Here is a 13,606-nt window from a genome sequence, read left to right as displayed (position 1 = left end):
CCCTGTGCATGCCTACTTTTAGCCCATGTTTCACATTTTCCTATTGTGGAGGGTAAATTTGTAAAATATACACAATTATTTAACAAATTATATGAAAACAACTGTAGGCATCTTAAAAATTTTTTAGTTAGATCCCGAACCTAACTCATTACACTGACGTAATTTCCAGCTGGATCAAAAACACTGAGTGTAAAAAGAAAAGAAAAGAAAAAAGAAACATTTGTTTTTAAATTTTTAATCTTGCAGTAAAGAGTGCTGCTGTAGATATGGCACAGACTCTCAAAGTCATGAAAGAAAAGATTGACATAGTGAGATAAAATTATTTTTAAATTCTGCAGAGCAAAATATACCATAAACAAAGTGAAAGTGACGTAATATTTACTACATAACACAGACAAAGGCTATTTCTTTTAATGTCAGAAGAGACTCATATCCAGCAGAGACTGTCACAGAAAAAGAAAAAAAAAAAAAAAGAAAAGAAAAAGAAGAGACTCATAGATCAATAAGAAATGATCAAACAATCCATTAGAAGATTACCAAAGAATATCAATAGACAGTCACAGAAAAGGAAATTTGAGGAGACACTCAACCTCATTGACAAGTTTTAAAAATGTAAACTAAAGCTATCGTGAAATACCATTTTCTATTATTAGAATGTCGAGAATCAGAAAATTTAGTAGTATGGTAATTTGGAAATGGTGAGAAACAGGCCCTCCTGTGTATTGTGGATAGAAGTTTGGTTCACTTTCTGTGAAAGGCACTTTGGTGATATCTATCCATATTTCAAATCACATGCCTTTGACTCAGTGTCCATGTCTAGGAATTTGTCCTATAGATATATTCACACCTAATTGAAACGAAATGTATTACGATCTTCATTGCAGTATTGTTGATAATTGCAAAATATTGGAAACAATCTAAGTGTCCAGTAGTAGAGCACAGGTTACATAAATGATACGCTTACAAAACGGAATAGTGAAATCACATGTGGCTATTAAAAAGTATGAAACATCCCAGCCAATCAATTAACATATAAATCATAAACAATAAAAAGGATACAATAACAACAACAAAGAATAATCAGCCTGGGCAACACAGCGAGACACGCCCCCCTCAATATCTACCAAAAATTTATAAATTTTTTATCTATAAAAAATAAACAAGCCAGCTGTGGTGGTGCATGCCTATCATCCCAGCTGCTTGGGAGGCTGAGGTGTGAAGATCACTTGAGTCCAGGCATTCAAGGCTGCAGTGAGCTATGATCGGGCCATTGTACTCCAGCCTGGGTGACAGAGCAAGACCCTGTCTTAAAAAAGAAAAAGAGAAAAAAAGGTCTAAATTGGTATGAATCAGTTTCTAAGACTTATTTTTTTTTTTTTTTTTTTTTTTTGAGACAGAGTCTCGCTTTGTTGTCCAGGCTAGAGTGAGTGCCGTGGCGTCAGCCTAGCTCACAGCAACCTCAAACTCCTGGGCTCGAGTGATCCTCCTGCCTCAGCCTCCCGAGTAGCTGGGACTACAGGCATGTGCCACCATGCCCAGCTAATTTTTTTTTTATATATATATATCAGTTGGCCAATTAATTTCTTTCTATTTATAGTAGAGACGGGGTCTCGCTCTTGCTCGGGCTGGTTTTGAACTCCTGACCTTGAGCAATCCGCCCGCCTCGGCCTCCCAAGAGCTAGGATTACAGGCGTGAGCCACAGCGCCCGGCCTTAAGACTTATTTTTAAGAGAAAAAAAAAGGTAGTGAAGAACAGTGTATATAATACGCTACTGTTTTCAGGGGAAAAGAGATGATATATACATATTCCCTAGGATAGGCATAGAATCCCCCTGGCAGGGGAATAGAGGTGACTTTCTGCAGATAGGGAAAATGCATGCCTGGGAGATGAAGTAGGAGAGAAACTTCCTTTTCATTTCATGGCCTTTTATGCCAATTGAATTTTATTCCACAGACACATATTATCTATTCAAAAAATAAAGTCAACAACAAATAACTGAATGCATAACATTAGAGAAAAGAATAATATTGAAGATACAAAAGAACAATCCTTTATGTGTATAAAGTGTAGGAACTAGGAACTGAACAACTCAGAAGTTTAAATGTTCCCAGTGATAAAAATAAGTATGTGTTGTCGATCTAGAATAATGTACAATGGAGCCTCGAACAACGTAGGGGTTAAGGGCAGTCAAAAACCTGTGTATAACTTTTTTTTTTTTTTTTTAAGTCAACAGAATGTCATAGCATGTGTATAACTTTTGACTCCCTCAAAACTTAACTACTAATATCCTACTGTTGGCCAGAAGCCTTACTGATAACATCAACAGTGGATTAACACATATTTTGTATGTTGCATGTATTATGCACTGCAGGTTTACCATAAAGTAAGCTGCAGAGCAGAAAATGTTATTAAGAAAATCATAAGAGGCTGGGCACGGTGGCTCACGCCTGTAATCCTAGCTCTCTGGGAGGCCGAGGCGGGCGGATTGCTCGAGGTCAGGAGTTTGAAACCAGGCTGAGCAAGAGTGAGACCCCGTCTCTACTATAAATAGAAAGAAATTAATTGGCCAACTAATATATATAGAAAAAATTAGCTGGGCATGGCAGCACATGCCTGTAGTCCCAGCTACTCGGGAGGCTGAGGCAGGAGGATCGCTTGAGCCCAGGAGTCTGAGGTTGCTGTGAGCTAGGCTGACGCCACGGCACTCACTCTAGCCTGGACAACAAAGCGAGACTCTGTCTCAAAAAAAAAAAAAGAAAAGAAAATCATAAGGAAGAGAAAACATGTTTATAATTCATTAAGTGGAAGTAGATCATCATAAAGGTCTTCACCCTCGTCGTCTTCACGTTGAGTAGGCTGAGGAGGAGGAGGAAGAGGAGGAGGAGGAAGGGGAGGAGGAGGAGGAGGAACTCTTGCTGTCTCAGGGGTGGCAGAGGGAGAAGAGGTGGAGGAGGTGAAAGGAGTGGCAGGCATGCTTGGTGTCACTTCAGGGAAATACTTTATAATTTCCATCTGACTTTTCTGCTTTTTCATTTCTCTAAAATATGTTTCTATGTACTGCCAATCCTTCTTCCACCATTTGCTTTCGTTTCACTGCTCACAGAAGGGTCCATGTTACAAAAGGAGTCAAAAGCAGTTGTGAATAATCGGTCCCTTCTGTCCGACTGTCCAGTGTCAATTTGTTTTCTGGCACTGTGGCTTCTACATCTTCCTCGTCTGGCCCTGGCTGGGAAGCTCTCATCCCCATCAAGTCATCTTCTGCTGATTCTTCTCGTGTGGTGTCTGTCGGTGCTTGTGTTTCTCCAAGATCCATATCTTGAAACCCTTTACCCCGCCATCTTTGCCTTATCCACAATCTTCTTCACGATGTCCCTGCCTGGCTCTGCTGTAAATCCTGGGAAGCCATGCACAACAACTGGACAGTTTTCTCCAGCAGGAATTTGTTCTTTCTGGCTCGGTGGCTTTCACAGCTTTTTCTATAACAGCAATGGCATCTTCAACCATGTAATCCTGCCAGACTTCCACGATGTTCTCTCCACGATGTTGGGGTCCTCCGTAGTGTTGACAGTCCTTTCCATAGAGTGCCGAGTGTAACAACCATTACAGGTCCCCCGATCTAGAGGCTGAATTAGAGACATTGTGTTTGGGGGCAAGTAGACCACTTTGACACCTTCAGTGTTGAACTCATGGGTTTCTGGGTGGCCAAGGGTATATTCTATCGTCAAAAGAACTTCAAAAGGCAGTCCCTTACTGGCAAGGTGCTTCCTGACTTCGGGGACAAAGCATCAATGGAACCAATCCAGAAAAGGGGTTCTCCCTGTTCAGGCCTTCCTGTTGTTCACCCAAAAGACTGGCAGCTGGTATTTATTTTTGCCTTTCAAAGCTTTATAGATAAGGGCAGTCCTGATAATGAACCTGAATGCATTTGCACGGAGCAGTAGAGTTAGCCTATTCCTTCCTGCCTTAAATTCTGGTGCTCGCGTCCCTTCCTTACTAATAAATGTCCTTGTGGCATTTTTTTTTCCCAGAATAGGGCACTGCCTTCTGCATTAAAAACTTGTCCAGGCAGATAGTCTTTCTCCTCAATGATGGTATCTGGGAACTTGTCGGCAGAAGCTGCTTTTCTTGTTATCTTGACATTTTTTAAGCCAAACTTCCTTCTAAAATTATCAAACCATCCTTTTCTGGCTTTAAATTCCCCAACTTTAGATCCTTCACCTTCCTTTTGCTTTAAATTTCATATGATGACTTCGCTTTTTCCAGAATCAAGTCTATAGGTATGCCTTTCTTGTAACAATCCTGCACCTACATAAAAGCTGCATTTTCTACATGAGATAAAAAGACATTTCACCAAAAAAATGCCAGGTTTTTGCACCTGCTGGCATAGCTGCAGTGACGGCCTCACAAATTTCCTTTCTTTTTTTCACAATGGTCCTTACGCTGGATTCGTTTATCTTGAAAGAGTGGGCAGCCACAGCTGCAGACCTCGATCTTAGGTACAAATCAAGTAATTCAATTTTTTCTTGTAATGTCATGACTTTGCTTCTTGGAAACCCTTCCAGCCTCACTAGTGGCACTTCATGTGGGTCCTATGGTGTTATTAACGGTTTATGGTATTGCATTAAACACGATGAAAAATATGTGGGAACCAAGAGAGATCACTTTGTACCGTGACAAGCCTTTTCCTGGAGAGATGACCTGCTCACATGGAGATGATGAGGGAACGTCACAGAGCATTTTAAGCAGATAGTCGCAACACTTGAGCTCTCTGCAATAGCAACAGGAGGTGGCTACAGAATTATTCTAATAGTACAGTATGTACTACAGTTAATTTTATGGAGTCGTGGGTTAATACTGTACCTTTATGTTTGTTCACATTTCTCTCAACTGGGAATGGTGCCATGCATGGTCTCTAAGTGTTTATGTGCATAACTTTTGCTAAATTTTAACTTTTTATAATAGATTTGTGTATATTTTATGGTAATGAATGATGAATTGGACTAGTAACTACATATATTTTATGCTTTTATGACATACTAACTTTTTCTTAATTTATTTACTATTTCTAGGCTATGCAATTTATCTGAGCTTTTTTCAAATCACTGCAAATCTCCAAAAATATTTTCTAATATATCTGTTGAAAAAAATGTGCATATAAGTGGACCCACACAGTTCAGATCTGTGTTGTTCAAGGGTCAATGTATATCTGTTGAAAGTTTATCTTATTTCTCTTCAAAAGGAGGTCACCAAGACTTTGGTTTTAGAAGATTGAATTACAGCCCTCTTTTGACAAGTTATTAGCAGTGGAGAGCAGATAGATGCTTTTTCTACACTGTGGGCTTTTTCCTTAGGTGTATTAGTTAGGATTAGGTTCAGCTTCTAGTGAAGAAGCCCAAAATGACCCTGCTGAAGTTAATAGAAGTTTATTTTTTTTCTCACATCAAAATCTGGAGGTGGGCAATCCAAGGCTGGTTTGGGAGCTCTGTTTGATGAAATCCCCTGAGACCAAGTTCCTTCCAGCTCCTTCTGGCGTCCCAACCATCACGACTGTGCTCAAAGCATCAGGACAAAGGAACGCACAGCCCCTCTCTTCAAGGAGCCTCCTGAAAGTGCCATACAACAATTCTGCTTGCATCTCATTGACCAGAATTTAGTTATATGCCACCCTAGCTGCAAGGGAGGTTGAGAAATAAAGTCTTTAACTGGGCAGCTAAAGATCAGAGGTTCCAAGAAATATGGATATTGGGTGGCAGCTAGTATTTTGTAATTGGCTAATGTTTTATAATTAACACTGATCACCCTGTGAAGTAACCATCAGGTAACTCGTGGGCTGTTTTGTGTAGGTGCCTGTGTCTACGAGTGCCAAATATGTATCTATATATTTTTTAAACCAGTAGCTAAGTACAGTGATGCCTCATTTGTCTTATAGCATTGAGCTGAACCCTTAAGTGAATTTCAGATAACTGCGATTACCCTCCTTCAAACACTAACACATGTTGATAAAAATGTCTGATATGTTATCTACCTTCTTGTCTTTGAAAAGATAGTGCACAGATCATAGCTTTTCCCGATGACTCAATCTTGTCCTGACAAACATGCCTGGCCATACTAAGTGGCGGCGCCCTTCTTTGTGTACTTCAGCATGTTTCTGCTGCCCGGGGTGTCACCCTTCAGCCAGTCTATACCTGGTGGTGAAAACCATCTTCCTACCCACTGCCATTTTGCTTCTCCTGGTCAGCTGTGGGAGGGAAGCTGGCAGCCACTAAGAATTTGCTCTAATTGAGATTTGGGGACATCAAATACATGATGATAGTGTTGGGCCATTCAGGCTCACCATTAGGGACGACCTGGGACATTTTCCTTTTATTTCTATTATGTCACTTGAGTTAAGGACAATTGTTTCCTCCTTATCAAACAGAAAATATAGCCCTTCCAAGGTGCTTAAGAATCTGCTTAGAACACACAGAGCCTTTTTAGTGACCTTTAGGAAAAGAAAAAGAACCAAGGAGATAATAATACTGAATAGCACTGTGTAAAGAGGGCTTTCGCAAACCATCTTTCCCCTAAAATCAGTACGCCTCTCTAGGGGATAAGCTGACTGACAAGCACCACGATCTCTCTGTCTCCTACAAGGTCACGGAAAGGGAGTTGAAGTCTGGAGGAGCCAACACGCAGGTGACGGAGAAGAACAAGAAGGAGTACATCGAGAGGATGGTGAAGTGGCGGGTGGAGCGCGGCGTGGTGCAGCAGACGGAGGCGCTGGTGCGCGGCTTCTACGAGGTGAGGCCCGAGGGCTCCTGGGGGGCCAGCTCCTGGAGGCTCCTGGGGGGCCAGCTCCTGGAGGCTCCTGGGGGGCCAGCAGCTCAGGTGGTGAGAGCAGAGTGGAAGAATTAAGGCTGGCAAAGGCTCGGCAAGTGCTACTCAGCAGGGTGCAGCGAGCACCCAGTGGGGCGGATGGCTGAGGGGCAGAGTTGCCTGGGAAACCCAGCTCGTGTTGTAGGTGAAAAATGCTCTCAAAAAACTGGTGTTGGCAAGGCCCCCTGGTGTGCCCAATGTGAAAACATACAGCATCTCTTGTCAACATACGTGTGCGTGGTGTTTCCTTTCACTCAGTGAAACAAAAATAAGGGAAGTAAAGGCATTGGGGGTGTCTTGTCCACTCTGCAACATCACTGTTTTGTTAGTGATGTTTGTTTGCTGAGTGGTAAATTGAGAAGACAGGGGCAGCTGCTAGACTTCCTGTGCACAAAAATGATGTCCTTAAACTTTTCCAGCTTAGAAACAAGAGGCTGTAAATGTATTTTTGAGTCTTGGGTCTTGGAGGGTTCTCTCTCCCCGCCAGAATGGAGAACAGTGTCGGCCATGGTCCTGTCCACCCCTGATTTGATGAAAGGAGGCACCATCTCAGGTGCTCAGCTGTGCCTGGTCATTTGGCACAAGATGTGAAGCCAGAGTACAGGGCCCTGGCAAAATGGGGCCTCCCAGGTCTTCAAAGGAGGGAGGAGGGAAGTGAGGGGAGAAGGGAAGGAAAATACAAATTTGTGCCTGGCTAGCTCAGTCTTTAGAGCATGAAACTCTTAACCTTAGGACTGTGGTTTGAGAAGGGAAGGAAGATACAATTGTTTTTATCTGCCCAAAGGAAATGAGTTGGGGAAAAATAAAGAAAATACAATTGTTTTAATATAAAATGCTGAGTTTTGGGAAATGAGTCATAGTTGTGAAAAAGAGAATATGGTATAATTGAAATGATAACACTAATAGCTATTAAGTCACTTCAGAGTGATCTGGACTTTTTGCCTTTAAAATGTAATGTTACTTGGAAACTTAAATGTGACTTCAGAAGGTCAAGTCAGGTTTGTTTACAAAATCATTCCAAGAGGGGACATCAGAGGTAGCAAAAAGCATAGGATCTTTTTTTCTGTTCCCAGCTCATGAAGGGTTGTGTTTTAAAATGTTTGAGTTGATGGTTATCTTAGTCTGTTCGATGCTGACAAAATACCATAAACTGGGTGGCTTAAAAGCAGCAGAAATTTCAAGTCTGAGATCAAGGCACCAGTAGATTTGATGTCTGATGAGGGCCACCTTCTGGTTGGCGCCTTCTCACTGTGTCCTCACACCGCAGAAGGGACGAGGGGTCTCTCTCGGGCCTATTTAATAAAAGCGCTGGTCCCATGAGGATGAGGTCCTCATGACAAAGTCACCTCCCAAAGGCCCCACCTCCTAAAGCCACCACCTCAGGAGTGAAGATTTCAACATATAAATTTGGGGGATGGAAGTGATATAAACATATTCAGGGCACAGCAATAATTTTGAACTTAAAAATGATTGCATGTAGGGCCGGGCGCTGTGGCTCACGCCTGTAATCCTAGCTCTTGGGAGGCCGAGGCGGGCGGATTGCTCAAGGTCAGGAGTTCAAAACCAGCCTGAGCAAGAGCGAGACCCCGTCTCTACTATAAATAGAAAGAAATTAATTGGCCAACTGATATGTATATAAAAAATTAGCCGGGCATGGTGGCGCATGCCTGTAGTCCCAGCTACCCGGGAGGCTGAGGCAGAAGGATCGCTCGAGCCCAGGAGTTTGAGGTTGCTGTGAGCTAGGCTGACGCCATGGCACTCACTCTAGCCTGGGCAACAAAGCGAGACTCTGTCTCAAAAAAAAAAAAAAAAAAAAAAAAATGATTGCATGTTGAAAAAAAGGACTTTTTTGGACCTACATCTCTGTTTCAGGTGGTAGACTCGAGGCTGGTGTCCGTGTTCGACGCCAGGGAGCTGGAGCTGGTGATCGCTGGCACTGCAGAAATCGACCTGAACGACTGGCGGAACAACACCGAGTACCGGGGAGGTGAGCTGGCGGGCGCCGTGATGATACGACTGTCACAGATACAGTCTGTCACTTTTTAAAACATGTTTTTGTTGAGGTGAAATTGGCGTAACATAAAATTGACCATTTTAAAGTGAACCATTCAACGGCATTTAGTATATTCACGATGTTGCATAACCATTACCTCCAGCTAGTTCCAAAATATTCTCATCACCCAAAAAGGTAAGCCTATGCCCATTAAGCAGCGGCTCTCACCCCCATTCTCCCCTTCCCCCAACCTCTGGCAACCGCCAGTCTGCATCCCGTCTCTGTGGATTGACCAGCGCTGGATGCGTCCTATAAACAGAGTCATAAAAATGTGGTCTTTTGTGTCTGGCTTCTTTGACCTAGCGTGCCGTTTTGAGGTTCACCCATGGTGTAGCGTGTTTCAGTTTTTCATTCCTTTTTATAGCTGAACAATATTCTATTGGACGTATATAGAATCCGTCACTTTTTGAAGACTACAAAAAGCTTGGCCTTACTTCAGTACAAAGCGGGTACCTGTGCGTGCCTTTCTCCAACTTCCAAATTGAACTTTCCTTCAGGTGACAGTCACCCCCACTGGCAGAGTCTCTGGCCTGACCTGGTGCAGAGGCTTACAGAGGACACCCCATGTGGGGACCGGCCCCTGGGCAGCCAGGGGAGTGTCTCTCCCTTCCTGTGGAATTGGACCCCTCCCTGCCACCATCCTGGGTTGTCACCACACGATTCTACCTGTGCTCCCTGCTAATGCAATTTCTAACCCCTGCTAACTACTCACCTTGCCAGCTGCCAAACTCGTCTTCTGGGAACATTATTTTCACTGGGCCACTTCCCTACCCATAAAACAAGCTCCTTAATACTTAGAGATTCTTTTTTCCTCAAAGGTCTTTTAGCCTTAAAACTCTTCCTTCATGTATAATATTGCAGAGAAACCCTAATCGGGACATCAGAGAGAGGGAGCATGGGCACCACCCCAGCTTTCCCTGTCTCCCCAGTACACTCACTCCTGAGAAGCCACTGTGGGACCCCCAGGCCCTCTGGCCCAACAGAAAATCACTGATCCTAATGTGTCAAGTCAAAATGTCTCTGCCTGGCTGTTCAGGCCCTTAACACCCCCAGCAATTTTCCTTTCCATCTTCACCAGACACCCTCTCTATGCCAGTGGGTTACTGTTCCCTGCATATTTTTTCCTCATTCTTGGTATTCTGTATTTTTGCTTCCAGAAATGTCCTCCTCCTTCCCTCCACTTACACAACCCCTTCCTTTGCATGCTACACTTACCCTCCCCTTCCTTGCTGAAGCTTTCTTTGTTTCTGCCCCAGCCCATGTAGATTTCTCCCATCTTTTAGTACTTCTTGCATTTGCCGTCAGTGGTGAATCTTTGACCTTAACTGATTTGTCCAAACTTGGTCTCCCCAACTTACAGTAGAGGGACCCAGTGCTTGTCCCATGGGCCCGGCGTGTCTCAACCCAGGCACCTCCTGTACACCACGCCTGCTGCTTCCCTGCAGCCCTTCTTAAGCTTTCGACTCGCCCATGGTATGTGGCTGCCAAGAGCTGAGGCATCAGAGGGAAGAAAAGATGATGAAATACTGAATTCATAAAGGGTTGCGTCTCTACCAGGCCTTGCTGTTCCTTGTTGACATTTAGGTGAGGCAGGAATAGGTCAAGCAGAGTCCCAATTGTTTAAATAGAAATCAGACCTCTCTGAGGACATCCCCCAGAACATAAAGTCCTTTTACAAAATGACTATTTTCTAAATCTGGTTGCTTTAACACTTGACCTAGTGGCACAAATTGTTTTAGTCCTATCTAAAGGCCGTCATTAGAGAAATCAGCAGTCCAAAAGCAGCTGTTCAGCTCTTACCGTCCTGATGAGTGTGTGCTCCCTCTCCCCTCCATCACCCACCCCCCACATCCTCTCTTCCTCTCGCCCTTGCTCCACTCAGGCTACCACGATGGGCACCTGGTGATCCGCTGGTTCTGGGCCGCGGTGGAGCGCTTCAACAACGAGCAGAGACTGCGGCTGCTTCAGTTCGTCACGGGCACATCCAGTGTGCCCTACGAAGGCTTCGCGGCCCTCCGGGGCAGCAATGGGCTCCGGCGTTTCTGCATAGAGAAATGGGGGAAGATCACGTCCCTCCCCAGGTACGGAGCTCCTGCCAACCTTTGGGAACCCCGCCGAAAGGGGCAAAGTATACTTTGCGATTCGAGTTGAGGTGACCATCCTTGGGGATGGGATTCTCTCCCTTCATCCAAAGTATTGATACTTGAATTCCCAGTGAAAGGTGTAGGTGAAGTGTCTCTGTGACTTGGACGGAGACCATATGTTGTATTGTTAGTGAGGTTTTAATGATTGGTGGCACTTGGGCTGTAAGATCGTGGTCCCTGTGTCGGTCGTGGGAAGCTTTGCAATCTGTACGTAGCCAACTTAATTTAAAGAGAGATGTCTAGCACAGAGGAGGAGGGAGGCAAAGATATCAGTGTGAAGATGCTGGAAGCCCAAAGTAACCCCTCCAGGCCGAGGATGCTGTACTTCTGCGCCGTATCACTCGATGCATACGCTGTATACTTTTGTATGTGTCGTGTCTCTCCTACCAAGAGATGTGGTAGAAGATGAAAATATCTCCTACCAAGAGATATGTGTGAAGATGAAACCACGTGTATCTCTGGGTCTCTACAGTGATTTCTATATAGTGAGCTATCGAGAGATTATTGTGGGATAAATGTAGAAAAAGAGGCACCAGGGCTCCAGGTAATTTTGCAGAGTAAATTCCCTGTGCTGTGAGTTTAACCTCAACACTTCCTGGGTCCTTTCTGTGCCACTTTGGGTGGCAAGTTCCTGATTGGTGAAATAAGGAGCACTGAGGAGGCACTTCTGGGTAGGCACGATAGTAATAAATACGTTTCAGCAAGCAGAAGAAAAGATTGATCCCTATTATTTTCTTCTAATGTGATGTATTCTAATTATAAAGGAAGATTTGCATTTCATTCAGCCCTGTTTCTAAGTGGCCACCCCAATACCTTTGCTGAATCCCCGTTGTGGAAGGATTTCCTGGACTACAGCTTCCATCTAGCTCCCCCAGGCTTCGCAGTGTCCTGCACACGGTGGCCTGGTGTCAGTGGGCGTTGGAGGGCTTTCCCCGCTGGTTGACAGCAGCCGAAAGCCCTGGTGCAGGCACCAGCCCCGGCTGCTCTCAGCTCAGCAGCCCCTCAGCTCGAAGGGTCTGTCTCCTTTGCGTGTTCCCACCGAACGTCTGGCAAGAAAATGCAACTAAAAAGGCAGAATTTCCATTAGTCTAGTTTAATGATACGTTTCAAGAATAAAGTTATTTGGAAAAGTTATTAATAAAGTTATTATCCCCTGTGATACTGCCCTGGACACACCCCCGTGCAGGCTCCTTCCTGGACACGTACTGGCCACTTCCCACTCCCGGCCGTGCCCCTGCTGCTGCTCCTGCCTGGAAATCTTCCTCTCCCTATCCATTGCCTCCCAGTGCTCACCTGAACTCCAGTTTCTCTGCGGCATCTTCTCTGAGCAACTCAGTTGGGATTAACTCCCTGTCCCACGTTCTCACGGCACATTGCTCTTAACCCCTGGTGCTATAATTAGTCACTATCAAGCTGCTTGCCCCCTAGCCTGTGGCTCCCATGGGCAGGTACGGGCAGGTGCATGGCTGCATCCAGCCCCTCTTGAGCTGCGCCCTGCTGGGGTAGGTAGAATGCAGTTATTTGGAAACAGTCTGCTTTTCTTTTGGAGAAGTGCAGCGAGTCATCACTCGCTGGTGCCTACCCCGACAGTGTGCAGCGCACAGCTCAAGAGAGGCTGGTTGCAGCCATTCACCTGCCCATACCTGCCCGCAGGAGCCACAGTCTGGGGTGGGGGGCGTGAGGGGAGCAGCCTGAGGGTAAGTCCAGGGCGGTATCACAAAGGATCCAACTGAGAAGGACAGTTTGGTGGACCACAAAAAAAAAGACCCTGCTGAGGAGTCTCTGCTTGATTCTTTAGGAAATGAGAATCGTTGCTTTTGTCATCTGGGGTCAGAGATGGAGTGTAACTTACATATGTGCTTTGGAAGCTTTGAAATACACATTAATGCTATTAACCCACACAGGGAGCTTATAAGACAGACATTGGGCCTACGAACAGGTTCTTCACATCTGGGCCAAGGCACCCTTTAAAAGCCCACTGCTCTGCAAGCCCCTGGGGGCAGCAGGGACCTCATCCCAGGACAGGAGGGCTCAAGCAGCAAATGCCTGTGAGAGGACAGTGAACATGACCCCCTGAATTATAACCCCTGACCAGTCTCCCTTGCACAGGGTCTAAAGATGCAAGAACCCAACAAGTGTCATCTATGTGTAGAGAGAAATAAATAAACTCTGACCCCTAAGGACTGTAGTTCAGGAAGACCTGGCCAGGCCATGGCAGGTGGCAGGCAGCCCTGAGCTGGCAGGAGCACCAAGCAGGCTTGGGGTAACCCAGGCTTCCCAGGGACTGTGAGCCATGGTGCGCATGGCCAACTCCCTGAGGAGTTACTCATTCTTCAGATCTTACCTCCATGGAAAGGAAAGTCTTCCCAAATGAGAGTGCCAAATAGTGTCACAGCAAAACCTGGCCATAGCCCAGGCTCAATAAAACCTTATGTCAATTCAAGTCCTTGCCTTCTAAAAGATGTGTGAGGATTATGAAAAAGGACTTTGAGGGTTTCTAAAATTTCTAGGATGTGGTTTGATAGTGCCTGGTGAAGAAACTTCATCTACCAC

The 13,606-nt window shown here is 44.9% G+C and overlaps 1 protein-coding gene across 4 annotated transcripts in view; it reads left to right on the top strand.

Moving 5' to 3' along the window:
* Positions 1-13,606, top strand: part of HECW1 (HECT, C2 and WW domain containing E3 ubiquitin protein ligase 1) — a 405,077-nt gene that overhangs the window by 383,187 nt on the left and 8,284 nt on the right. For all 4 annotated transcript variants that reach the window (XM_020289912.2, XM_020289913.2, XM_076006287.1 and 1 more), the window contains 3 exons: positions 6,635-6,781; positions 8,729-8,843; positions 10,792-10,990. In XM_020289912.2, coding sequence (XP_020145501.2) covers positions 6,635-6,781; positions 8,729-8,843; positions 10,792-10,990 — 461 coding nt within the window. The remainder of the gene's footprint in view (positions 1-6,634; positions 6,782-8,728; positions 8,844-10,791; positions 10,991-13,606) is intronic.

The sequence above is a fragment of the Microcebus murinus genome, chromosome 9 (assembly GCF_040939455.1).
Source record: "Microcebus murinus isolate Inina chromosome 9, M.murinus_Inina_mat1.0, whole genome shotgun sequence".
NCBI lineage: Eukaryota > Metazoa > Chordata > Mammalia > Primates > Cheirogaleidae > Microcebus > Microcebus murinus.
The sequence above is the reverse complement of the archived record's forward strand: the minus strand, read 5'-3'. Positions and strand labels throughout refer to the sequence as shown.